This window comes from Cyanistes caeruleus, chromosome 2, assembly GCF_971803275.1.
Source record: "Cyanistes caeruleus chromosome 2, bCyaCae1.hap1.1, whole genome shotgun sequence".
NCBI classification, from domain to species: Eukaryota; Metazoa; Chordata; class Aves; order Passeriformes; family Paridae; genus Cyanistes; species Cyanistes caeruleus.
Window position 1 is genome coordinate 29,037,179 of NC_141702.1, and position 27,855 is coordinate 29,065,033.

At 36.3% G+C, this 27,855-nt stretch overlaps 1 protein-coding gene across 1 annotated transcript in view; it reads left to right on the plus strand.

Moving 5' to 3' along the window:
* The window catches only part of COL19A1 (collagen type XIX alpha 1 chain), a 181,560-nt gene that overhangs the window by 76,932 nt on the left and 76,773 nt on the right, over positions 1-27,855 (plus strand). Inside the window, exons 12-14 of the mRNA XM_023922405.2 lie at positions 7,616-7,669; positions 15,486-15,539; positions 16,230-16,265. Of these exons, the coding sequence (XP_023778173.2) occupies positions 7,616-7,669; positions 15,486-15,539; positions 16,230-16,265 (144 nt within the window). The remainder of the gene's footprint in view (positions 1-7,615; positions 7,670-15,485; positions 15,540-16,229; positions 16,266-27,855) is intronic.

Consider the following 27,855-nt stretch of genomic DNA (forward strand, 5'->3'; position numbering starts at 1 on the left):
TGGTTATTGTATGGAAATAGATGGTATGACCTTGTGTAAGCCTTGCAGTGCCAAGCTGTGCACTGAGTTTTACACTTAGATGTCCTGGTATTTAAGTGTGTGTGCATGAGAACCATCGAAGGGGAGAAGATAAATGATGACCAGGATTTTAACTATGACAATCCTAATGGGCAGGTGAGAGCAGGATGAGAGAGTATTTGTGAAAATAGCCTGGATCAAAGTGGAAACTGTGTAGAGCGATGAAAAACATTTTGTCTATGGTCTGGATGTGGATTGCATCTCAGAGACTCACTTCAAGATAATTCCAGCTCTTGCTGACCAACAGAATCAGTATTTTTTACAGTGACAAAAAGAGGAAGCTTTTTCAAGTTAAAAATGTTGAAAGAAATATTTAAACAATTCAAACATAGATTAGATATGAGGTACTGGAAAATTAAGACATGATCTTGGTGAGGAGTCAAGTCTGGATGCAACTGATGACTCACAGAAATGATTGTTGATTTTATATTTACAGATGAGATTAGCCAGAGACACTATAGGAGAAAAGAACTGGACCATGAGTGTTCCCTGAGTGGCCTCTGCATGGAAAGATGCATGTATGAGATGTCTGACTGAACTCAGGAGTCTTTATAGTTCAGAAAGCCTTTTGGTTTTGGATTATGAGGAAAGGTGTAGCACAATAAATTATATGCAGTATAATTGTTAAACTGGAATGGTATTCTGTGTGTAGAATTTATTGTGGAACTCAGCCAGATGGAGTGAGTAAAGAATAGAATATCCATTCAGAATGATCTTTTGAGTGTTAGAATATATTCTGGGACTCTCTGGGGAGTTATATTAGACAGCTGTTTGCACCCACTAAAGCCTTTGCACAGAAATACCAAGTAGGATTTGAAAATGAAGATCACCATGAAAAAGCTTAGTGACTCTTCCTTATAAACACATTTTGCTTGACTGATGATACTTTCTGAGAAGAGCATTAATATATTCAAGCAAATGTTAAGAATGTATATTATCTAGGAGACTGAAACTCTGCTTTCAGATGCTTTAGGTTCTACTATTGCTCTTATTTCTATGAGTAGAACTTTAATATTAGGTTAAGAATTTTTCTTTCAAATTAGGTCTGTGAATAGATGATCAAATAATTACCTTAAAGAGTGAAGTTTTGATTGTTGATTTTGTTAGTATTTTTCTCCTTGACACTGAATGGTTTAAAGGAAAAGAAAAAGAAATTGAAATGGTCATGACATCATGAGCCATGGCAGGATAGCATACAAAGTAAATTTTGCAAAGCACAAAGCCTAAATTTCATGTGGCAGAAAGAAAAGCAGCTGTGAGCATCTTAAGCATAATTAGGACATTAATTATTTTTGTTGAGATGTTTATTATTGAAAAACAAACTTAATGTGGTATTGTGATTAGATTTGTGTACATTGTAGCAAGAAAGAGTTAGCCAAAATCTCAGTACTTTTTCTTGTTGTCCTGGCTAATACCTATTACCCAGAAGGATGAGGTTGTGTCTGTGTTTCTTTACCTTAACAAGTCTCTTAAATGAAAAAGTGTTTGTGTATCTTATCTTTTCCAGTTATCACAGCACATCTTAATTCCTTTTAGTACTCACTTCATTAATGACCTTTGGCTCTGGTCAGCACTAGGGAATGTTAGGCAATCTCTTAGATTTCCACAGGGTAGGATTATACTGAAGATAATAACCAAAATGAGATTCAGTAAGGAACACACTAAGAGAATATAGGACTCTTCACTTGTGTTTTCAGTCAGGCATTGCTGGTAACCTTGCTGTGGCATTTTCCAGCTGTGTATTAATAGAAATGGACATTATTTAAGGCTTAGTTCTCAGTCATAGTTCTGTAGGCTATGTTATAAAGGTTCTCCATAAGACTGTGGCTGAGGACACTTTATTGCCTGTCAGGGTGCCATGGAATTAATAGACTGTTTCAGGAATCAGAGTTTGTGGATGCTGCGATGGGAGAGATGAATTTCATAAAGAAAGTGTGAGAAAGGAATGTATGCCTAAGCTACCTGAATGAATGTGGATACAGTCCCTCAATCCTAAGAGATTGCTAGCTCTTCAGAATATGTTTATCAGTGTACTCCTGTTTTGCCTGTGTTATTTGGTTTAATTTTTATTTTACTGCTCTGTGTCTCTGAACTCATTATTCAATCATTGTGCTAGGCAATAATGGCACATGGACAGAGCAAACATCTTGGTCATACTGTTATTCTGTGTATTGTTGACATTTGTATTAATGCTTGTCCATCTTTCAACACCTTCATGAAAAAAAAGGAGACTTTGTTAAATGAGAGATTTTTTTCTCCTTAAGACATGTACCTGCAAACACTGTAATCTTTACTCAGCAAGGACACCGTCCTAATAAAAGCTAAAACTATTTCGACATGTGACTTTGACACATTTTTCAAGAGAGAGCAATCATAGCAGAACCCAGGAGCAGTTGGGAGGAAATGTTATCCTGAAATAGTGTTCAGTGCTCATCTGCCTCACTCACAGGAAGACACACATACAATGGAGTATCATTAAGTCTGCTTAGAGCATTCTCAAGCAAAATTTACAGTTAAGGCAATTTCATTCTAATCTTAGATCATTACAGTATTTCTCTGCCTTTTTGACACAAATTCCACCCTCCACACCCCATTTGGCTGCAAATGAAATCTATTTTTTGTATTATCAATATGGAAACCTTGATGTCCCATTTATAGCATTTTTTCCCCATATTTGAGATTCATCACCACGTCCTATGTTCATTCTTTCCTCCTAACTTTTTTTCCACACTTTCTATCATTCTAGTTTGGAGAAGAGCAGAAAAATATGATGCCCTGAATGAGCTGTTATTTTTTGCTGTTCTCATCAGTGGCAAGTAATCTAGAATAACTGGGGTTTTTTCAGCTTGCATTTGACAAATGGAGAATGAAGTTTAGCCTTTTTAAAACGTCTTTGTGTTACAGATTTGTGTGCACTGTGATCCATGACAATACTCAGATACTTTTTTGCAGTAGTGCTACAGAGTTATTCCTGTTGTTTGTGCATTAGATTTCTCCATTTGGAGAGCACTACACTGAAAGTTTTATTGGACTTGGGGTTTGAGTTTGGGGTTTTTTGGTTTTTTGTGGTTTTTTTTTTGGTTGCTGTTCTAATTGATCCAAATAATTTTGCATTTTAAGGTTTTTCTGCAAAGAGTAAAAATGGATGGCTGCCTTATTCCTGCTGACAGAATGAGGCAGTTCATTGATGCAGCTTTGGAGCCTTGGGCTCCTAGATTCAGTTTGTTCTGTGCCTAAGGTTTTCCTTTAATTGAGGTGGTAATTTGCCTTTATATGGCCTCTCCGGTTAGAAATGCTTAGGAATGCTTGCTTAGGAATGTGACACGTGACACCCAGCAGTAATTAGCCATTGTGAATATTTTCAGAACTGCTCAGTCTGTGTAAAAAAAATGCAGGAAGGAAAGATCTTTCTCCTGACATAATATCCAGTATGCTCAGGAGCAACACTTGTTCAGGACTTCTTCACAAGACAGCAATGGCACAGTTTGGAATCAGCAGGTTTTTGGTCATTGTTTCTTGATAAGTGTATCCACTCAACTGTCTGATCTCTATAAAGCTTTGTCTGAGCATCCTAAATATATAGGCTTGGGAAGACACAGGATTTGAGGTGATATCCTTCCTGATCATCTCTGTTGACTTTTGTTTTCTATAACAGAAGTGTGTTTCTGCAATGCATTATGCAGTCTCTTTCTGACTCTGCTTAGGAAATACTCTTATGTGCTACGGGGTTATAATCTGTTTGGAAATGAGCTTCATGTGCCACTCATGTTTCCTTGCATAGTGCCTCCCAGTCTGAACTGAGTCAAAATCATTAGTTTGTCTTGATTTCCACTCTTTTTATATGGTATGGTATCTCAGCAGTCCTGAGGTGCTTCATCCTGTGTATTGCCATTTTCCTAAAGCATGCTATCCCATATTCTGTGGAAGGTTTACAAGCTGGGCAGTAAGAATATTATTAGGGTTACCTCTTCATAACCCTAGCCCTTCAGACATCTATCAGAAAATCAGAAAGAAACAAGGTTGGCTTTTTTTATCTGAAGATGTAGATTTTTTTCATTCCTAATTTACTCCAGAAAAATCAATACGCATTTTTGTGAGCTGATATCAGTTTAAAAGAAGCTATGGAGAAGTGGTCACAAGAAAATAAAATTCATGTAGAGCATTCTGCTGAGACAGAGCTGTAACATAGCAGGAAAAAAGTATTAAAAAATAGCAAGTCATAACTGTCTTAAAGATATATAGGTAATATCATGGAGTTTCAGAGGTTAAAAGTTATAAGGTGCCCACTGTGACTTACTGGTATTATATAGCTATTGTACTTTGGAGAGTAATTCAGCAAGTGTTAACGATGGCACTTTCAAATTCTTCCAAAAAATGATACCAGGAATTCCAGATTTTTATCATTAACAGGGAAGTGCTAAAGAAAAGTCTTCATATTTTTAGTTCAATTTTTAGGTTTTAATGTATTGTATTTCCAAATATATTGTTTTGCCATTTTAACGTGGGGGAAATAGTGTGCAAGGAAAACGAGGCAATCTTAAAGTAGACAAGTGAGTTGGAGGCTGGTACTCTCATCTTGCAAAGGCTGTGGATGTATCCCTGGCCCTAATTAAAGAATGCTATCACTGAATTCAGTGCATCCACTATTACAAACAGCAGACTGAATCCCTCCCAGCAGTTATTCTGGAGCAACCCCATCAGCTTGTTCCATCAGGGTAATGGAGTGCAGAACTGACCCGAAGAAATACAAATAATTCAGTGTTGCATGAGGTTAGTTTTAGTTAACTAATAAAAAAAGCTTGATGCTTTCAGAGTTTTGTCATCCTGTTTTTGCAATAAATAGTCTTTAATTGTTTCATCTGAATGTAATAGGCAGGAGCACTTCATATAAAGCAACATTAACACGTTTTTCTCTCTTTTTGGTAATCTATAAGGTACATTGCCACAAAGCCACAATGTTGATTATTAACAGCCTCCTCTACACTGCAGAGTGGCTTCAGCGACTCTGCAAATTGGCTGAGATTTGAAGCTGTTAATTATGCGGTATAGTGTGCCTCATAAAGACAGAAATGAGCATGACTTGGCTCAGTTCTTGTGAGAATAAATTGTAAAAAATTGGACCTCTGTTTGGTTTGAAATTTGGCTTCACAGAGAACGCGGACATTCCATATGACAGGCTTGGCAGGTACAAATTGTGTACTCCATTAAAAAATCAGAATATGTTCATAGTAAAGTCGCATACCTGGCTGAAGGCCAGGGGCTCTGCAGAGGTCCAAGGCTCATTAACAGGGGGTGCTTTTCATCATTTTGTCAAGGAAACTGAGAAACATCTTAAATCCAAATATTGTGTAAATCATAAGGAGTGGGGGGTTTCTTTCCTCCCTGCATTCACCCAGCCACACTTGTATGTGTCTGGAGCTGCCTGGCAGCATTTTGAAGTTAGAGTCTGCCTGCTGCAGAGGAAAAGGCGCGTTCACCAGCACGTACTGCTCATCTCACAGCGAGGCAAATGAGAAGTGAGGGTGAGGGAACAGGCATCTTTTAGTTAGGCTCTCTGTTTGGCTTTTTATGGCGATGTAGATGTTGCATAACAAGTTATGACAGGATACTTTTACCTTAGGTTTCCACCTATACATCAAGGCATTTACAGGATGCTGTTACTTCTGAAGCAATTCTGTACATATTTACATCATTTTTCTTAAAGTGTGAAAGCAGATACACAAGTCATAGAAGAAAAATCAGCTCCACAAATTGGAATGATTTGTAGATCTTCTGGAAATATATTCAGATAAGGAGATACTATGTCAAATACATGAATGTACTTTTATGACTGTGGCAAGATTGTAGCAGTGTAACTGGTACTAGTTGAAATATCCTGAAAGCAGTATTAAATGTTCAGTATGTCACAGTGATGAAAAGTAAAATGTCATTTTTTCAGTTCTGAAAGTTTAAGTGAGCTATTTAAAAAGAACAGTACGCCTGGGATTTCAACTGGGTTTTTTTTTTAAACTGACAGTGAAAGAAAATTACTATCTCAACCAGTATCTTATATCCACAGAACAAAGAGGACTCTATAGTTTAAACATAGTAAAATAATAAGTGTTAAATTCCTATAACTGTTTGGTGTAATTTGAACTTCGCAGTAAATGCGCAGATTTATCTGGTGGAGGTTTTTAATTTTTTTTTTACCAGTAAGAAAGGGAATACTTGAGGGAAAACCTTAACTGTATGATTCAACCTAATGTGTAGCATTAAGTTTCTTTTAAGTTTCTTATCAACAAGATGTATTAAAATGGAAAAAATGAACCAGTAATGCCATCATGGGAGTGGGATTATTAAATTCACAGTTTGCTGCTGCTAATTTTTTAGTAGACTTCAGTTTTTTGACAAAGCTCATACAAACTCATTTTGCAAAACTGATTATTAGATGAAATGCCCTCTGTCATTGCCAAGGGAGAAATAGCTCTGAATCAGGGTTGTGTCACAAATGGAGTTAGCTGAATGATCTCAGCTCAATGCCATTTACCTAACAGAATTATGAAGAGGATGCTGATATAATGAATAGGTTATACTCAGACAAATGTAGTCCCCCAGAGATAATGGAAATTTGGTGAAGAGCTCTTTGTTTTCTTCAGTTTATATGAACAGCTTGGACTCTAATTAAGTCAGTCCTCACACTTCCATCAGATTTATGCTACTTTATGATTACTTATTTTGATTTGACAAACTTGATTAGAGGGACAGAGATGCAATTATAGAGCCCTTTAGACTTGTTGCTTCCAGAACGTATTTTCCTTAAATTATGCTTCTTTAGCAAGTGCATTTTATTCACTTTGATGAAATATGTCTTAATTGGAATAGCATGGTGGTTAGAGTTAATATGGAACTGAATTCTTTCATGTATTCTACAAAGATTGTTGTGTTTTGTAGTCAGTGTTTCATGAGCAAACTCGGAAACCAGCTATAGTCAATTCTGAAGGAACCTTCCCATCATTTTTTTTTCTTTTGATTAATAATGTTGTTCATACTTCCAAGAAAACTTTCAGAACAAAAGTTGTTTCCATTTTTCAAATGCAAATAGTGAACCATATACCAAATGATAATACTGAGGACTTTGTAAACAAACATTTATTTTAAGCATCTCATAACAAAACTGAATCACAAAATGGAAAAAAAAAATATTGTAATATTAAGATTAGGATTTTCGAAAACTGAACTGTTTCCTGGTGTAAATTTCTGTTTCACCACCATGTTCTTGAAACACAGCAAGAAACAAGAATGCTCTTCTGTGATGAGTCTTTATGGATGTTCAATGATGCTATGGAGTACAGAGAACTGTACCTATCAGAGTGCTAGACATTTTTCAGGGACATTTATTCAGAAAGAATTTCTGTTGGAATGTAAGAAATAGTTCTTCTTGTGCATCCAATGTACATGTAGAACAGACAGAATGCTAAAATATTTTTCCTGTTAAAAGGCATGATGGGTTAGGGTTTGCCATGAGTATATATAATAAAATAAATATTATTTATTTTAGGGTGAAAAAGGAGATAAAGGAGAACCAGGACCAGAAGGCCTTCCTGGAACTGAGGTAAACAGAACAATAATGAAACAGTCAAGTTACACCTTCTGAGTGGATGGTTAAGAAATGTAATTCAGCCTTTATTTAAGAAGAGTGATGGATTTGGAAATTGTGTATGCTTGGAGATTTTACATCCCCAAGACTATAAGGGAGGAAGAGGTGCATTCCTATGATTTAGGAGTTCTTAGAGCTTCATGTAAGGAAGGCTGTGGATAAGGATTTGGTATGTTCCGCGATGCTTCTGCTCATGACTCATGAGATAAACTGAAACAAGAATGGGGATTAAACATAATATAGATGAGAATCATTCCTTGTTAGATAGATAGATTCCTTGTTAGATAATCTGCTGGAGAATAAGTTATTTTTGGAGGCAGGGTAAAGCTATGGTTTGGTAGCTTTGGTTTCTGAAAGAGAAAATACACAAGCTGTTAGCCATTTTTGGGTGTGTCACTCACTGTGCCATGTGTCTCTTGTGAGAGAATCAAAACAACCTTTTTTTTTTTTTCACTCCCAGATTTCACTGCCTACTTAGTTAATTGGACTGGACCATATTTAAGGTAGCATAAATCTGTATCTAAAAATACTGGATATTCCTAATGACTGAGTTCACATTGAAGCTTGAACCTGAGCCTACACTATAGGCATGACTATAAAGTAAACCATACTTTTGCCTATTTTTAAATTTTTATTTGTTTTTTTATATGTGAAACCAAGATGAGAGGGGAAAAAGTCAGGTGGTTTTTTTTTCAATACTAAATAATAATAATAAAATACTAAAATAGACAACCAGCATGACTTCAAAAATCAAGATTTAAAAAAACATAATAATAAAGTCAAGCATGTTTGCTATGTATCCTCCTCCCGTCCTTCTTCCTCTTGACCTTGGTGGGGGTTACCCTGGCTTTAGGTTTTAATCCTGGACACTCTTGGCTCTCCAGTTGCAAAACTTTGCTGTTAAAGGCAGAGAGCATCTCCCAGATGGGGAATGACTGACCTTAGGACCAGAATCCAGATACAGGACTTGGAAAAAGTATTCAGCAATATTTTTTTAAGCACCTGTTCTGAAAGAATAAAAGGGTTGGCATTTAACACAAAAATGCTATGGCAGTCTAGCTGGGGCTACTGAAAATGCTATAAGACAGGCTACAAAATTATGACACTTTTTACATCACCTGGCTTTCTATGCACACTGTAACCATAAATCTATTTTTCCTGGTTCAGGTAATTACAATTTAATGCTGGGTAAATCAGGCCATTTTTAAGTAATAGTGAATGTCCTTCATGTGAGAACATGTACTAAGAGAAAATGTACTAAATTTAAATGTGCTAAAACTAAATTTAGGTATTTGAAGAAGTATTCTCTTCTAGCCTGTCTGTCTGTAAAGGTGAACAGTATACTTCTCTCATACATACATATATGCTGACAGCATGGAAAAGACACGGCTGTGTTTCTTTCCATAGCTCTGGTGACATTTCTGTGTTGGTCTTACATGATCTTCTTTACTACATGAGATCTTGTTCCATCAGCCTTTTAGGAGGAGTAAGGTACACCAAGTATCTGATTAACTCTAGGACATATTTAACATAGTGGCACTCTGAATGTGAAAAATACTGAACATTTGTATTTTAAAATATTTACTGAATTGTTGCAATGTGTCAGTTAATGATAAGTTCTTACTATTATTATGGGAACTTCCATTAAAATATTAAAACAGAAGTAAAACTGCACACGGCAGTATAACACTGTATTGTTTAAATACACAATTCCTTTTTAACAACATTTACATAAAATGCTTTGAACTCAGTTATCACTCTCCATGGAGATACCAGTCATTTACAGGACTGTGTTTCATTGACTCTTGGCTTCTGTCAGTGTCTCTCTAACTTGTTCTGTAGGCAGAAATGTAATATCTGATATTTCTGCAATAATCAAGTTAATCTCCTTACACTGGTGTAATCTGCAGTGCTGTATGTATTCAAAAGAGCCTGAAAACACTTAAAGCTAGTGGCATTGCCTTCTGGCAGGTGTTGTCTCTGCCTGGGGGAGTGAGGGTTTCCATCCTCACAAGAACTTGAAGATGATGACTGAACATTTTATCTTGAACAAATGGTAGAAACATATTTGAATGTATTTTAATCAAAATCAGAAAAGTAGGTGTCACAGAAAACTTTTGCATGCTGTTGCTAACTTGTGTTTTCTTAGCTGTACAGAAAGTTCTTGTTAGAAAGAAGTAGCGTAACAGAGGGGAAGCCAGACCTGGTTTGGAGACTAGGCTGTAGTGATGATATACCTAGAAAGTCTCAATTCCCTCTTCTCTCACTGGCTGTGCTAACTGGCTCAGTTAATCTCATTGAGAACCAGGTTTTGAGGCGGGAGCTGTGAATTTATCTCACTGTTCTGCACATCTCCTAGTTTATGTCTCCAGTAATCTGAGCCAAGATCTACAATGCTGTGTTCCAGATTGGGACATTATTCAAAATCCATCTGACAACATGAATACTTTCTATAAATGCTACTAATGTGGTTGCCATTGTTTTCAGTTTCTTAAGGAGTAGTTATAAATAACTTAGTATATGACTAACATGGTCCTCCTGTAGTACATGTCCATGTCTCTAAGCAGGTATTTGTTTTTCTAGGATGAACTGCCAGTTTGCTTGAATAGTATCTCTTTCATCCCTTGAGACTCTTTTAGCCACTTGACATTAAACTCAGGTGCCACATTGCTGTCACTAAAATCCTGTAATTTTTTTAAGATGTTGTTTCCTTTCACCATTCTTTTGGATATTTTGTTTTACAGTTGGGTGAGAGACCTGTCTGCTTTTGTAATTGAGGGGTTATGAATTGTCTGGTCTAGTTGACAAGGTGGTTATCAGTGAAAGGCTGGACTTAATGATCTTGGAAGTCTTTCCAACCTTAATGATTCAATGATTCTGAAATAATGCTGTCATTTGTATCACTATAACAAATGGAGCTTCATGGACACGCTACCTGAAAAAAAAAAATATATAAAAACACTCATAGCCTGTGTGGAATATGGAAAAAAATACAATATAAATACCCATGAAACTATTTGCAGATTATGTTCTCTGTTATATCCATATATCTGCCTGTTGATATGAAGTGAAAAGAAAATCTTCATCACCCAAACTTATAGAACTCTTTTTGAGTCATGCTGTTTTCTTGATCACTGGTGCAGGTAGGAATGAATGCCATGGGATACTGCCAATTACTATTTTCTGACATAAATAAAATCCTTCAGCAAAAGTAAGCCAAAATAGCAAATTTTATCATATCTGTCAGCATGTGTCATGCATAGCTGGTAGAGGAATAGTGTGTTTCTTATAGGTGGGAAAAAATAGAAAAACAATTCTGAAATTAAAATCTAGTGTATATATTAAACCAAGTGTTTAATTAGTTATTTTTATTTCACTTGCTGGGGGAAGTAATACCATAAGTAACTTTTCTAAAACTTTTCTACATTGAATTTTATTCTTTACATACCTGATGTCAAAGGTTGGACCTCTAAGTTCAGTAAACAATAAAAGAATCCCAGGTTTTCAATGGAAAAATGGAGAACATATTAGACCTTTTCATTTTGATGCTTGTGGGAAAAGATAATTAAAAGTATGATCATTATTAAAGGGATCCTACATCTTGATATAATAGCAATGGTTGTTTACCTTCACACCCTCAGGGCTTGTCTCTAATCTTGAACTCTCTTAGTACTAGCATTGTAAGGAAATACTTCAATAGCTAGAGAATAATCCCATTGCTTGAAAAAGTGAAGTTGGTGATGATGTTTATTTATATCTAGAGTCTGAGAATTCTGTTAAGAACAAAAGTATTAGGAGATAGTAGATTTAATTTAGAGTCCAGTAAACTGTAGTAATATACCAGTTTGAAGTTTTGGAATTCTATTAAAGAGAAAAGGCATTATTTAAAAGTACCTGAGACATAAACTGGGAAAAGTATATTGTTTGACGCTATGAAAACACTTTGCTAAATTAGAAAAGTTATCCCAGCTTATCCAGGTTGTCATTGTACAGCTGACTTTGAAGCTGTTGTTAACTTACATTTTATGGTTGCTCTGTGAAGAAAATGTAGTGCTGTTTTTAGTGGTTAGAATATTTCCAAGCTCTGTTACTTGGTAGAGATAAGTGAATCTGATCTATAATAATGTGGTTCCACATAGTTGGTTATAGAGCTGGGTTGTGTAGTGTATTTCCAGTACATCAGGTAAGATGTATTGTGCTAGGAGATTTCAACCTGATGTGACATTGAATGGGCTTACTCTAATGAAGGCCATGGAATTGCAAATAATAAATTACATTTTCCTCAAAAGATACCTTTTAGAGTCAAAAACCTGCTCTCCTGAAAATGTTATTGAAGTCTAACTGCATTTTCCATTGCAACATGTGTGCAGCATAGTTCATGCTGTACAAATAGGTGCAATTCCAGTAGTCAACATTTGGCTCCTGCAGGAGCTGCTGGAGTCTTCTGATTGGGGTCCAGCTGATCTTTGCAATTTTTCCTTGAGAGGAGTTCCTGGTGTCAGGTGGTGATATATTTTACCTGTTTTATCAGTTTTTTATTCATTCCACCAGAAGAAATAGCATAGTCATCCCTTCCAAACAAAAATACTGCCTCTAATTCAATCTTTCCCTGATTGATCCCAATTCACACCCTTACTGATGTTTGTGATATACTTGTTCCATTAATTTCTCCGTTGACTGAAAATTGTACTGCAATTGTCTGTCTTACTTTATTTATGTATATAGAACATCTCTCATTTCTGATATTTCCAGTATTGTTTTCTTGGTAGCTTCGAATTGGCCTTGTACAAACATATTCTAATGCTTACTTTACATTTTGGTTTCCATAAAGGAACCACAATGTGAGTTTATCATGTCCTGTAAAAAGACCAGGCCATAGTCCTTTTAGGGGAGAAAATGCTTCAGCTGAAGACTGCTCATGAACTCATAAATGTATATTATTATCTTGGTCCCAAAAAGCTAGACTGGGATAGAATTCAATACCCAATTAATTTACTCTCTGTTATAAGAGCTGCTGGAATTTTTAATCTGTTCTTGAATTTCTGGCAAATCTGGTAACAGACTCCTTAGATCAATAGAAATTTGTTCGTTTTCAAAGCTGACCTTGTTCTCCTAAAACACTGCAGAAAATGAGCTTTTCTAACTTAAGGCTTGGTCTAAAATCATCCAAATTAGATCTGTTTAGATAACCACATTCATTTTACTGAAGCATCCTGTTCTGGTTTCTGCCAGAGACAGGATACCCTACTGTACTGTGCTAAAAGGGGCTACAGATTTGACTTGGCACAGGAATTCTTACTTCTTATGGTATTTCAGAGACAGTGAGCCAGCAGCTAAACCTCTCAGCAGCTTCAAAAGTGTGACTGTAGAAAAGAATAAGCATGGTGCATTCCCAGATGTATCTTTTGCAATCATTTGCTACGTCTGAAACTTACAAAGTTTATAATATTTTTAAATACATATATAACATGTAGGCAAACCAGAAATACTTCTAATTTGTCTATAATATTGGGTTCTTAAAAATCCTTCAAACACTGTAAGGTTTCTTGTAAAATGTGCAGTTTACCATTGTCCTTTTTATTTGAGGTCAATTGCTGTGGTAATCATCTCTGCAGTAGCTGCCAGACTGCACACCTCGCTGAGGTGCTCTTGCAGAAACACTACTAAAAGCTTTAAACACAGCAATTAGGAAAAAAAAAGGTTCATAGTTTTAAAGTGCATGGCTCAGGCTCAGTATCTTGCATCCACAGTTGCATTTTTTATTCAGTAGAGACACACAGATATATGTCACCATCTGTGAGTTGCAGATTTTTTTTTAGCTTTGTCTTTTGTCTTCTGTAAACATACAGCCTTAGAGCTAATTCCTAAACTCATAACTATTGTTCCACTGCTGATTTGCTAGTATTGATTTTGAACCAAATCCATACAGTTTGCATACCTGAAAAATCCCTGAAATGGCTTTAAGAGTATGGATTGCTTGTGTTTTATGCAATCTTTCAGAAGGAGGCTGAAAGTAAAATGTAGCAAATGGAGACAATATTAAAGCTATGTCATAAATATGCAGATTGTAAAAAGAAAGCAATTTTTTGGCTTGGTTTTTGAATCCATCTGCCTATTACATTTTTTAAGTTCAAACAGCAAAACTACTTCTGATTTAACTATTACATATTTGGCAAGCTTAATAAAGAACAAATCAAAGCTAAATCAGGGGTATTTACAACAACCACAAATTTAATCCAAAGTGGGTACTTAAATGCTCATATAGTTCTAAATGATGTTCCTTCCAGATGGTGAATTAATGTAATTTTAGCAGGAAGTGAAGTTGCACAAATACGCAGTATTTAGAACACTCACTGATTTCATGTTTCTGTACCCACTAAGGCACAGATGTTAGTTACCATTTTCGTGCCAGTTGTATCTATCTTCCTAATAATTGCAAACTGAGGAAGAGAGTTTGCAAGGACAAAAAGGGAGCTGGGAAGAACTTTAGTTTGTAAACCCTAATTCAGATGTAAATGAATCTTTTCTATCCTTGACCTATTTAACCTCCAGAATAATAACGATGGTGGCCTACTTGTGGAGCATCTCATTATGATGGGGTCTTGTATTGCCTACATTGTCGCCATTTCATTTCTAAAATCTTTGAGCTTGTAGAGGTGTCTCTGACTTTCAATACACAGTCTCTCATGACACTAAGGCAGTGGTCAGAGGGAAGGCACAAGACAAATCCCTCAGCTTAAATAAAAATGAATTCCTGGTAGGTTGGTCCACCATGAGAATTAAGTTCATTCAGTGCTGTAGAATGGCTTGAATTTGCTGGGCATATTTTGAAACCTCTCATTTTTCCATTTGTTTTTCAGCAAGGAGAAGACAACAAAGATTGTGTGCTGGGTACTAAAGATATTTTATGGGGTTTTTTTTGTTGCTTCTGGTGAGAACTTCCTAATGGAAGAGTTGTATGAGAGATATTGTAGAGGGTAGATTCAGACTAGTGAACACTAGAAAAGGTTTCTCAGAGAGGCTGTAGATTCCCCATTCCAGGAAGCTTTAATGAATGCGTTGGATAGAGTAAAGTGATCCAGTTGGAAATGTCCCTGTTTGCTGCAGGGGAGGCTGAACCAGATGAAGTCACTTCCAAACCAAACCACTCTGATCCTGCACGTGTGGAATGGCTGTGTATGAAAAGTGTAAGGCTAGGCAGTGCTATTTGCTTCCCCTGTTGAAGGCAGAACTAAAGAAGGAGGTATGAAGGAATCAATTCTTTCTCTAATTGCCTTTGTGAACATCAGTGAAAATGAGAGCGTTGGAAGATGTGCAGCAGCTCTGAGCTGTACCTTCCTGGAGTTCACCAGTTCAGCACTGCTCCTTGAAACATAAAATCTGCAGTTCTCTGTTCACCTTTGCCTCTTTCCCAAATTTAGCAGCATTCAAGAATGTTCTAGCACTCTCTCTAATGTTCTGTTTTATCTTTGTTGGCCATGCAAGACTGCAAAGGAACTTCGTATTTCTAGTCACTACTTACCATAATGGAGCACAATAAAGTAGATTGGCTTTGTATGTTTAATTATGTATTGAAGACACATGTGGTCTTTGATAGATGTTTGTCTGTTCACAAAATAATGACAATAAAGAATTTAGGGATAGTACTAATAACGTGGTAGAATTTTAAGGCCTGTTTGTTTAGTGTATATTAATTCACAGTGCTACAGGATTTTTTATTCCCTGCATTTTTGACAGATGACAACAAACACACATTTCTCTTTTTGCCCAGGGACTAAAAGGTGACCCTGGTAGTCCTGGTGTGGCTGGTCCAAAAGGAGAAAAGGTACCTTTTTATTCAGTTGTATGTATATGTGAGTGTGCATGATATTCTTCAGTTTTGAATGCATTATCATAACTATGTGTGTGTGGCAAACACCCACTGCTGCCATTTGTGCAACTTAAGGGTTAAAGGATATGAGTACAGGCTAAATGTAAATGCAAAAGACAAGTACCCTTTATCACAATGAATTTTAAAAGGAATTCTGAGCAGGAACCTAAATTTGGTGTTTTGAATTGTTCTCTGGGTGCACTAATTTGCTCCCATGAATTAAACCTGAAGAACTCAGATGCGATTTGTGCCTCAGTGACCTAATTCTGTGAATATTTACACAATCAGATGTCTTTACATATGTGAGCTGTCACACTGGCTTCAGCAGCCACCTTGTGCATGTAAGCTGAAGTTTGTAACTTGACATATGGAAATGTGCTTTGAAGGATTGCTTTTTTTAAGCTGTGATTCATTTATGCACAGGCCTGGATTTTTTATTTTTCCTTTTAACCTGTGGTGAACTGTGTATATTTATGTCATTACTGGAGAAGAATGTCACTTTACTCACATATTTTCATAATCAGCATGCTTGATGATGGTACTGAAATCACTTTTGCAATGCTGCATATTCTCTAAAAGGTCTAGAGGTTAAATATGCATAACTAAAGAGATTGTTGACTTAACTTCCTCTCCTGTTTTAACTAGGGAGATGCAGGACCTCCAGGACCAGCTGCCTTGAGTGTGAGTACACATAAAGAAAAACAGCCAAAACAAAATCCCTAAGAAACACTGCATGTTTTTCACTTACTTGCAATGTGAATACTCCCACTAATAAACCTGAAAGTCAAGTCCCTTTCTTCAGAGTGCCTCTGCATTTTCTATATGACTTGTGAAGGGAATTCTGTAAATATAAAAAAAATAAGCAGGTTTAAAACATCTTGTTTCCTCAGAAATGCTAACAAGGATATTATCTTGTTTATTCTGTGTATAAATAATATAGACTTGTTCAAGCTAAATATTTCTCTTATTTTTAGGGAAAAGCATTTTTCAGTAAAAGCTTGCAAAAATGATCAATGCTTTTAGGTTATTGTATTCTGGCTAGATACTGCTGTATGGATGGTGGAAAATGTTCTTAATTTCCTTGCAATGATCCACTCCCTAAGAAAGTCTGAAGAAAAGTGTCCCCAAAACTCTCTAGGGCATGCCTTGTTTGCTTCATAAATGTAATAAATGCTGTCTGAATTTTAGTGGTTTTGCTCATGAGTTGAGATGAAAAACCCTACTGTTCAGAACAGTCTATTTGGGCAAAAAAAATTCCAAATGGTGCAAAAGAGTGTGGAAAAAGAGAAAATTAAAATTAAAAAAAAACCAAAATCTTCCAGATTCCCAAGCTGTAGCTTCACAAAGCTGGGAAGCTGTAGCTTCTCTTCTCCCAGAGTCAGTGTTATGAGCCACATCTATACTATTCATATTACCCATGTAATTCTAAATAAACTTCAAAAGAACATAATCATTCATATATATAGTATAAATAATAAATGTATAAATAGTATAAAATAGTATAAATGATTATACATTGTCTTTTCCCTCCTTTAATTTCCAACACCATAGCAGCAAAGATCTCCATTAGATCTTACAGACATTGAAGAATATAACAGATACCCATAAGATGAAGATAAATTCTGTGGTGTCAAAATTAAATTGCCATGCTTTTAGACTACTTGTTTTTTGGATTATGAGTTATAATACCCTTTATTTCGATTTCCTGGGAACAAGTTAGTGTTTTGTCCCAAGACCAGCGACTCTTTCCTGCAGTTCATGTCTTGCTAAAGAGGTACATTTATGTCCTTTAGTTCTTGATTATACAAACTGTGTGTTGGAAGAGTTAATATATCATTAAAATATTATTAGTAACCTGTGATTTTACTGTAGTAGATGCATTGGAGTATGTCATGCTTTAGATAGATTCTTACAGGCCTTGAAGGGATTGCAGAAATAGGAATCAGACATGTCTGAAGATGGACAGGAAAAAAACCTGAGGATATCTATTTTGTGTGTTCTCTAAGATCCATAGAACAATCTTTTTGAGAATTTTTATGTAAATGATTGAAAAATTAGTATATCTGTTCTGACAGAAGTACTTGGGTATGTTAAGTCTCTTTTTTAATGTGTTCATTGTCTTAAGTTGCAATTGTGGACTCAAAGATTTCCTAAGAATCATACTCAGAGGTCAGTAGTATGATACCAAGAAGTTGAAGGGATCACATGGATCATCAAGTCCAGCTACCTGCCCTGCACAGGACAGTCCCCAAAAGTCATACCACAAGCCTGAAAGCAATGTCCAAATGCTTCTTGTGCTCTGTCAGGCTGGTGCTGTGACCACTTTCCTGGGGAGCCTGTTCAGTGCCCAGCCACCCTCTGGGTTAAGAATCTTTTCCTGATACCTGAACTGAATGTCCTCTGACACAACTTCAGGCCATTCCCTTGGTTCTGTCTCTGTCATCAGAGAGAAGAGCTCAGTGCCTGCCCCTCCTCTTCCCCTCATGAGGAAGCTGTAACTGCAGTGAGGTCTCCCCTCAGCCTCCTCCAGGCTGAACAGACCTGGTGCCCTCAGCTGCTCTTCCCTGCAAGTCCCTTCCTCCTCCTTGGTAGCCCTCATTTGGACACTGTTGAGGATCCTCGTATCTTTCTTGTGTTGTGGTGCCCAAAGCTGCACACAATTCAAGGTGAGGCTGCCCCAGAGCTGAGCAGAGCAGGACAATCCCCTCCCTTGCCCGACTGGTGATGCTGTGCCTGATGCCCCCCAGGACACTTTTGTCCCTCCTGTTTGCCAGGGCACACTGCTTTCAGATTGACTGAATTTACTCCTTCTGTACCTGAAGTGATTTGATTTCATAAAATGGATGTCAAAGAATTGCATTTCTTTGATTACAGAATGCTAATGTTGCAGTTCATTGATTCCAGCACAACAAGGTGTCTCTGTGTTGCTACATTTACTGATGGTCGTCTTTACACTTTTTAAAATAAAAGATTTAAATTTTAGGAAAGCAGGCACAGTCTTCAGAGGGATGTTAGTAACTGTTATAGACAAGAGTCAGTGTGAATGGGTTTAGCAGTTTGAAGACAGATTACAGCAGAGTGGGAATATACAGCCCAGCTGGAAAGCTTTCTCTCTCTGCCACTGTAAATAGTTGCACATTTAGTTTTTTGGCAAGAACTAAAAGAAGATTAATTACGTGAGTGATGGTGGCTAGGGGAAAATTCAGTTTTCAGAATGGTTTTATTTGTGCAACTTTTGTGTGACTGTGACTCTTACAGTATATAATCGTGAAAGGAAGATGTCATATCTTGCTGTGAATAAATAGTAGGTCAGATAATATCACAGTTCTTGTGTTACTTAATGAGAACTTACTATGTCAGAACCATTCTGTTTGGCTGTTATAGCCAAAATATGATGTGTTTCAGTTATGAGTCCTGTTAAAGTTCTAAAAGGTTCCATTAATTTGGGATGAAGTCATAATGCCATAAATTTACCCTCTGCTTCTAGTAATTTTTATTTTTTCTTAATGTGAAAATTATTTATTTTTATCTAAAAGATAAATTAATTATTATGCTGGGAGGAAAGGAAGGAAGAGGAGTGAAAATGATGACACACTGTTAGAACTAAGTCCTAAGTATGACTTTTGGCAAGGAGGAAGGGAATATTAAAAGGCACCAGGTTCTGCTCAAACTGGACAACTGGGCCTGGGTCATTGACCTTCTGCCCCAGTGCAATTGTATACAGAGACAGGTGGTAAATGATGGCATCACACAGAGCTCTACTGCCCTGTGCAGCTTTTCCATCCATTCCTGTGTGTTTCCATGGAAATCATACATCAGTGGAGTAAGCTGAATGAGGTCTACAATATATTCAATATATATTATAATATATATATTGAATATACATTGAATATATACTGATATATATATAATATATATAGTTCAATATATATATTGAATATTCATTCAATATATATATTATTATATATATATATATATATATATATATATATATATATATATAATACTATACAATATATAATTATTTCAATATAAACTAGACCATCAGTAGTGTTGTTCAGAGTCTGAAAAACAGACCTGTACCATGCTTCTATCCTTAGCACAGGGAGTCTGAAGGTAGCAGAAGACTGGGACTGCTTCACTGGTTGGTCCAGGGAGAGTTATCTGTAGGTGATCTACACAAGTATGTAACAGTATGCAGCAGAAATTCCTGGGGTTTTTTCCTTGTCTGTGCTATTGGCAACTGCAAAATTCTAAAAGATGTAGACTTTTAGACTCTGTATCTAAAAGTGTTTGTACAGCCCTGATGAGTAGAAAATCCCACACGGGTCAGAAGCATGAGAAAATAGAGAAGAGAATGAAGAGATTAGTACTTGAAGGGAAAAATGTAGTTTTAAGTGCTCAGCTGACAGATATAGCCATTTTAGTATGGAATAAGGGAAACTTCAAGGCAGTATGTATGGCAGAATTCATAAATACTCAACAGCTCTAACAATCCATTAGGTAGATGAGCATATGCCAAACTGCAAATCAGGCAAAACAATAGTACTGCTTTTTAAGATGCAAAAATTATTTTATGAGTTTGAAATTGAAATTTCATAGCTCAGAAAGTGCATCTGAAAAACAAAGTAGAGCTCTGGATCTTCCTGTTTGATGTGAGTTAACAGAAAATTTCACACTGAAATCCTAACAAGATGAACATTTAACAAAATTTCTCACTTGCAGCAATAGCAGAGAATTCAGAAAGAGATGGGATTAGAATTCCATGTGTTTCTATGTGCATTTATTCAAGGCACATATGTAAGTCTTGTTAATACAATTTCATCAATCATTCATGAAGAATTAGAGAAAAGAAACAGCATTATAATGCAAATCATGCTAAGCTGTAAGAAGAAATATGTGATAAATTTTATAGGATTTACATCAAACCCTAATGAAATTAGCAATTACAATAGTTCTAAGTATATTTGTTTGACTCAGGCATTATTCATGCAAATATATTTTATTGTAAATTTGACATACATACATGTATATTTGACCCCTTTTATTAAGGAGGTAAAGTTTTCCTCTGTTTCTATGAATCAGTTAATACTGCCCAAACCCAGAGATATGTATTTATTTTTTCTTCTCAGTTATGATGGTAGTTTTATGGGAGTAGTCCAAAATCATGGTTGATTCCCAGCCTTTCTTTATGCTGCCTCTAATTTTTCTGCTATATTCTGAATTGCTCTGTGAGTAGTAGATGTCTCTTTTCTTTAGTACTTTTCAAGTGTCTTGTGTATAAATGCTGTGATCATATTTTGAAATTTTCTCCTTTATTATGTCCACTTTATGCAACAACATGGGATTTTCAAAGCTTAAGTTCCCTGATAAATTGTACTGTAGCTGATGAACCTTCAGAGAGTAAAAAGGAGGGATTGTCCTGCTCTGTAGCGCGGTTCTGTCGAGATGTGGGATTTAGTGGCAGAAGCTGGGGACTGTGTTCTGCAGGGTCACAGCTGGCTCTGCAGCTTGCCTGCTCTGGTATCCCCAGCTTAAGCCTGTGCGTGCCGTGTCAGAAGAGTGACAGGTGAGTTAAGGTAGCACAGCCATCTCTTGTAAAATATATGATAACTATTCCTCTCGACACTCGATACGCTGCTTTTAGTTCCTGAGGAAAATGAGAGTCCGTCCGTCCGTTCCTGCGAACCTATCCCTTTCAGGAGTTATAAAATAGTCATCCAGATGGCACCAAGTGTTTACTCAGAAGCCAAGGCTTAAGTCGGTCACAGACAGAAGTCCCCAGGACTTGCTTACTAAACAGATATTTGGAATGTTGGCTCCTAGGTCTGGTTAAATCGATCCGAAGGAAGCTGGTGCACAAGTGCCGTGTGGAGGCGGCTGTGGGAGGAAGTTGTAGATTCAGGTCTGGGCAAGCTCCACTGTAACTTTTGGCTCTCCCCTTCCTAAACAAACATCAGCTACAGATTGCACCGCTTTCTCCTCAGCCCTTCATGTGAAGCTAAAGAAATGGACACACACTCTCCAGTAGTAAGCAACACAAATAATACTACCCTGGCTTTCCTTCCATGTAATGACATAAAGGCAAGTAATCCTACTTAACTAAAGAAAGCACAGACTGCAAATTACATTTCCATTCTAAATCTCTTCTTTTCATACATATACTCTAAGGAAAATCTGAATTTTATCTATCCGAGCTTCTTTAATGGAGGTGTATTAATTTCCTGAAAATACAGAACTGTTCAGTTGTTTTTCCTCAAATATAGTGATCGCTTAGCTTTGACAGTATAACTTATAAATATTCTCTTCTTCCAAAAGCACTTTTTAATTATGGGAGCAAGTGTTATTAAGATTACCCCTTTGCTGAAGATGATTTAGCAATTACAGTACGTTTTTTATCTTCTTTACATAGTAGTACTGATACTGAAGGCACAAGTGAAGATTGAAGTGTTAATCTTACAGTAAATTTGTTTTTCAAAAAATTGGCATGAATGTGCTTTATATGTCCTTCATTAGAATTATAATTTGAAAATTTTCCCATATGCAGCAGACATCAATGTAATGAATAATTTTGATTTACTCCTCAGGATTTTAATTACACTTTTCTTGCTTAGCAAATAAACCTATGTTTATTAAAAGTACTAGGTTCATGAATGTAAACTTCTGTGAAATTACCCTTCCAATTTCCCTTTCAAAATATTGTCTCGAAGGAAAGTACATTTCAAGTTAACAGAGAGAGCTAAAGAAATGGCCAAACACAAAGAATAATGATGTCAGTGAGGAACAAATTTTCTGTTTGCTGCGGTAATAAATTATCCAGAAAATATAGCTTATCATGTTTTCTGGCAGACTGAAATACTTCTGCTAAATGCTGTCTCCTTTTCTGTAGAAGCAAACAGATTGGAAGCAGTTTAGAAGGAAAAGGGGGATAACATCAAAACAGTACGGTCACTGCAGTAACTTTAAGGGGCTGAGAAGCATACAAATCTTTCCTTTTGCTGTCTCAAGGTACTTCAGTAAGGATGTGTCTGAGATCAGGTCATGTTTGGAAATGCTTAAGATAGAGGTAGTCAAATTTCCCTCATAAATGGTAATACAACAGGAAATTAGTCATCCTTCTGTGATTTTCCTGTGCCATTTTTCCCATTGTAACGTATTTGTAACAGTGAGGTGTGTCTGCAAGCTCTGTGGGCTTCCGTGTGGGTGGTGATGGACAGTCTTTTGGACAAAATGCTAATTGTATTCTAAGGTCTCATCCTCCTGTTTGGAGTTCAAGGTAGGGCACCATCACAGTTGCAGCAAGTAAACTGCCTTGAAGATACCTGAAAAACCAACATTTAGACCATCTTGACTGGAGGGAAGTTATTCATATTTCAGTTCCTTTGCTTGCTGAGTGTGATAGTCTGTTTTTACCTGAGAGGAAGCCATTCATTTACTCTCAGTATGGTACAAACAGGCCAAAATGGAAAATACTCTCAAAATAGGATAGAAAGATCCGTGACCTGCGCGATAGAACTTGTTCTCTACAAACACCTCCAAATTAAGTGGATGCCTTTAACATCTACTGAACTGCATCTTGTTGCATCCTGTCTGGGATGCTGTGCCATTCTTACATCAGTGCAGCCACAGCAGTACCATCCCTCACACAAACAGCATTTGGGTGGCTGGTGAGTGCTCTTCAAGTCAGTCAGACTTCAGTTCTTCACTCTGACCACCCATTGTGTCATGCCAGGAAGTCAGAAATCTGTGGTTACTTTTTTACCTGACTCCTGATTACCGTGATTCTGTGGCTCTCTACTTGTGGAGTTTACAGAGGGAACATTGAAAATGTAACTCAACAATGTGATGGCTTTTCTTTATCCTGATGAAGGGGAATGTGCTTCAAAGGACTACATCAATAACTTGCGATGGGAACTGCCTGCCAGTTTGCTTTTAAAAATGTTTCAGTAGTGATGTTGTTTCAGTGGAACTATACCTTTCTGTTTATCAACAAAATATTTTGAAATTGCTTGGCAAAATCATATATTTTATAGCTGTGTCTTTTTGAAGTAGCAAGTTTTATCATTATAAAAGCTTGCATATTCAAATAATTAAAAAATGACCTATTCTTACATTATCACAAGGTATTTCTGCATACCTAATTTAGACTTAGTCTCTGTCTTTAACTCATCTCACTAAATTACATACATTTTCTCCCAATCTAGTAGCATTTATTCTGTAAATATTGAGGTCATGTGTTTGCTGGAATTCATAGTGAGGAAAAACTGGATGAAAGTAGCTTGTGTATAGAGCACACAAAGCATGTATAAATGAAATGAAATAATTTTTGTGCCTTAATTAGACCTGCATTATTATTGCTAGCATTTGTATTATATTTAATTTGTGTTGAGAAGGAAACTTGTTCCAGCTCACAATGTATTCCAGCAATACTACCTACAAGTACATAAGGCAGCTGTCTACCCTTCTGCTTCTACTTCAAATACAATAAGCTATGTTTTGAAGCAACTTTCAGAATCCCAAAAATACATGTACTTGTCTAATATTTTGCTCTCTTGGCATCAACCATAACCTTCTGTGAGAAGTAACATGAATAACAGCTTTAAGTACCTTCATTATTCCAGTTGAGCTGGGGGTTTTCTTTTTTTTTTTTTAACATTTTTTGTTTCACCATGGGTCATGATAAAAACTTCACTTTTTGGAGAGTATGATTTTGGGCACTTTTTCAGTTATTAAATTCATGTCTCTGCAGATGCTCATTATGGCGTATCAGGTATTTTAAAATGCTTTTGTACCTGCAGAGTCATGTGACAGGATTTTAGCTCTTCTATAGTAAGTGGTTTTTGATAGTTCCACACTCATACGCTTTAAATTAACAGCTTTTGAAGTTTAAAACAGCTTAACTGGTTCAACTGTTCACTGATTTTTCTGTAACTTCCTAACATATTTTTCTTCTACTGTCTCAAGTTAAATAATTCTTATTGATTTTTGTCTCCTGATACTTGCAAAAAATATTAGCTGTTAAAATACTAAAATTTTAATTCCTACAGATATTTTCAATACTAATTATTTTAAAAACTCATTTATTCTATTGCAGTATTTTTATACCTGGTTTTATTTTCCTAGTTTCCCTCAACTAAGACTTAGACTAAGTTTCGATGATATTTCTTTTGAATATCTGTCTGCATATTCTTCACAGTGTGGTTGCTTTTTCTATTCTATATTCTAAGAACCATATTTTCCCTTGTCAACACTTCCCTTTGTGGTTTACCTTTTATAATGGGATTCACAAGTTTCTGCTCCTCATTTTCAAGGTTTTGTACAACCCTCTTGTGCATCATGTATCATCTCTTTTCTTAGCCACCCTCACTCATTGTGGTAGATTTTCTAAATTTCAGTTGCACTTAAGAACATCTCCATTTTACTGGCTTTTATTTTCCCTAAGCTACATAGTAATGTTTGAGACATTTTCACTTCATGTTTCTCAAGCTCTTTCAGTTACATTACTTCAAGGGGCTTGCTTGGTCCATGACAGGAACAGGCTTTTTTGGATTTTATATGTTATTTTAATTCACTGCACCATGAAGTCAGTAGAAGACTACCACCTTTAAGCCTCAAAGGTGGCCTGGCAGTGTCAGGAAAATCCCATGTGTATTAGGTCACCTTGAAGAATGCATTATATTTTCCTGCCAGCCTGATGTCACCCAGATAGGCTGGTTTATACCTCACAGTGCCTTGTGCTGTTCCTAGGCATTGTTCTGCTCATCACCATAGCCATGCTCTTGCCAGTTCAAAAGTATTAGAGTGACAGTGACACATAGTGAATGATTCCAATTGCCTTGCAATACTTGAAGGGCACCCATAAGAAAGGTAGGGATGGACTTGAGCTTTATCTGACTTTATCTGTTGAGCTAGGACAAGGGATAAAACTGAAGCAGGTATTAAACTGAAGGAGGGTCAGTTTAGATGAGATATAATGAGGTTTTTTACAGTGAGGGTGATGAAACACTGGAACAGATTGGCCAGAAAGTTGGTGGATGCTCAATCCCCAGAAACATTCAAGTCCAGGTTGGCTGGGACTCTGAGAAACCTGGTCTAGTTGAAGATGTCCCTGCTCATTGCAGGAGGATTGGACTAGATGACCTTTAAAGCTCCCTCCCAACCCAAGCCATTGTATGGTTCTATGACCTTAATTGCTTTGGTTGTTGTTTACCTGGGGACTTTATAGCTGTAGAATAGATTGTCTTCTGACATAAATGTTTTGAACACAATCCACAGCATATCCGATAGATAGATAGATAGATAGATAGATAGATAGATAGATAGATAGATAGATAGATGTATATTCAGTCTATATTCTATCCCTTTACCTGTGGTGGTGGGCTCCTCTGACCTACTGTGTTATCCATGTTTGGGAGGAGTCAAATCTGATCTTTGATCTCCAAAGGAAGATCTCCAGAATTTAAATAGGAATACAAGCTAAGTATACTTTATATACTTTAGTCTGCCTTCCACAAACATGTATTTCTGTTCATTGCCAGGTTGTATAGGAGTTCAATGATAGGTGTTTTATTCATCATAAATTCACTCTAGAAGGTTTCTTTCATTTCTCTTGCAGGTTTCTTCTGCAGTTATTTTTCTGTGATCTCTTTCAGTGAATACTGAGCAGAGGTAGCATTGCTAAGTCATTACTTTGGCCAAGTTACTGCAGTTTTAGAACTGTGTTAGTTAACATGGCCCTTGTTGTCCTATCACTTTTTAAACGGAAGATCCCACTGAAGCTGGTGTGAACTTTTACCTCAGTTTCAATATCAGGATGTGGCTCCTTGTACAGGGGAGTCCTCCCTGCCTAGTTACCAATTGTACACAGCTCTCCTCCCTTTCCTTGAAGATAAATCTCCTTATCTGGTTCCTTTTTCTTGACAATAATATTGTAGAGAGAATAAAAAGAATAAAAGTACTCCTTGGATAAAAATGTTGGCTATTAATTATCACTATTGTGCAGTTACATTCTTGTGTAATTCTTATCCCCTTGGAGCCTTATTGTACAGATATGTGAGGCTAAGTATTTCCTCCCCCATAAAATGGACATTGCAGGTTTTCATCTCATTCCCCTGCATAAAGTTGTCACTTAAATGAAAAATTAACAAAACAAAATTCCACCTCTTCCTGAATTCCCAGAATTTCTTTACAGAATTAGAATATTGCTAACAGTTAGACAGAACACTGCGAGTTCCACACTACCTAGAGGAGAAAGTAAGGAAGATTTACAGAGGTCGCATTGACATGCTGCTTTATGAGTTTGTGTATGTATAAGCTACATAACTTGCACTGTAATTAACTTACTGTGATATCATTTGTTGGACACAACATTCTCACGCCTATTTTAGTTCCATAAACTTATGGTGGAAGATGGAAATGGTGTACATCAGCTTTGTAAAAGATCCTACATCTTATCATGTTTACATTATAAACTGAAATGATAGGAGAAACATCTGATAGTGAAATACTGTCTGAGATATACTTTTAGCTTCAGTGTTTGGAACTGGAGAAATGTTAGAAATGGAAAAGCTCTTGAAGTGGCCACTTCTTTTTAAAATTGGAGTCAGTACATTCTAATCAACTTAAAACATTATTTGAAGATGTATGAGCTAGTAGCTTTGGAATGCCTATTTACCTTCTCAAGTTTATATTGGGAATTAGGAATCATAAACAAATTTGTTAAATTCATTTCTAGAAATCCAGGTACTTTAAAAAATCGTGATTGTCAGGGCGCCTCAATTCACCCTTATTGGGTCAATATGGGTCAATATATGTAATTGATTCTAAGTAAGGTGTTTGAATTTGACCAAAGATATAACTCATGCTGAAGCAATACATGATTCTGAGTAATTTTAAAGATATTAAAACTTTAATATTTCAAATTCTTAAATGAACACAAAATGTAGGTTTAATTTTGTTACACCCTGTAAGGATATGCAATATAACGTGCAAAGCTTTTTTTTTTTAATTATACAATGCAGAACTGTTATATATTCTTCACTGATTATATTGAAAATGATTTCACATTTCTTGTTGCTATAATGGAAATTAGATTGCTTCCTCAAAGTAATTTTTTTAATTGTGTTCCAAGGTGACTCATGAAGTAAAGGGGGAGTGGGGAGAATGACTGTTCTAAGTTGTTCTGAGATGTTATTTGAAGGCTTCATGATTATATTGTACTTTAATCAGATGTAAAATTAAAGCCCCAAAGCATCAGAACTGTTCTGTGATT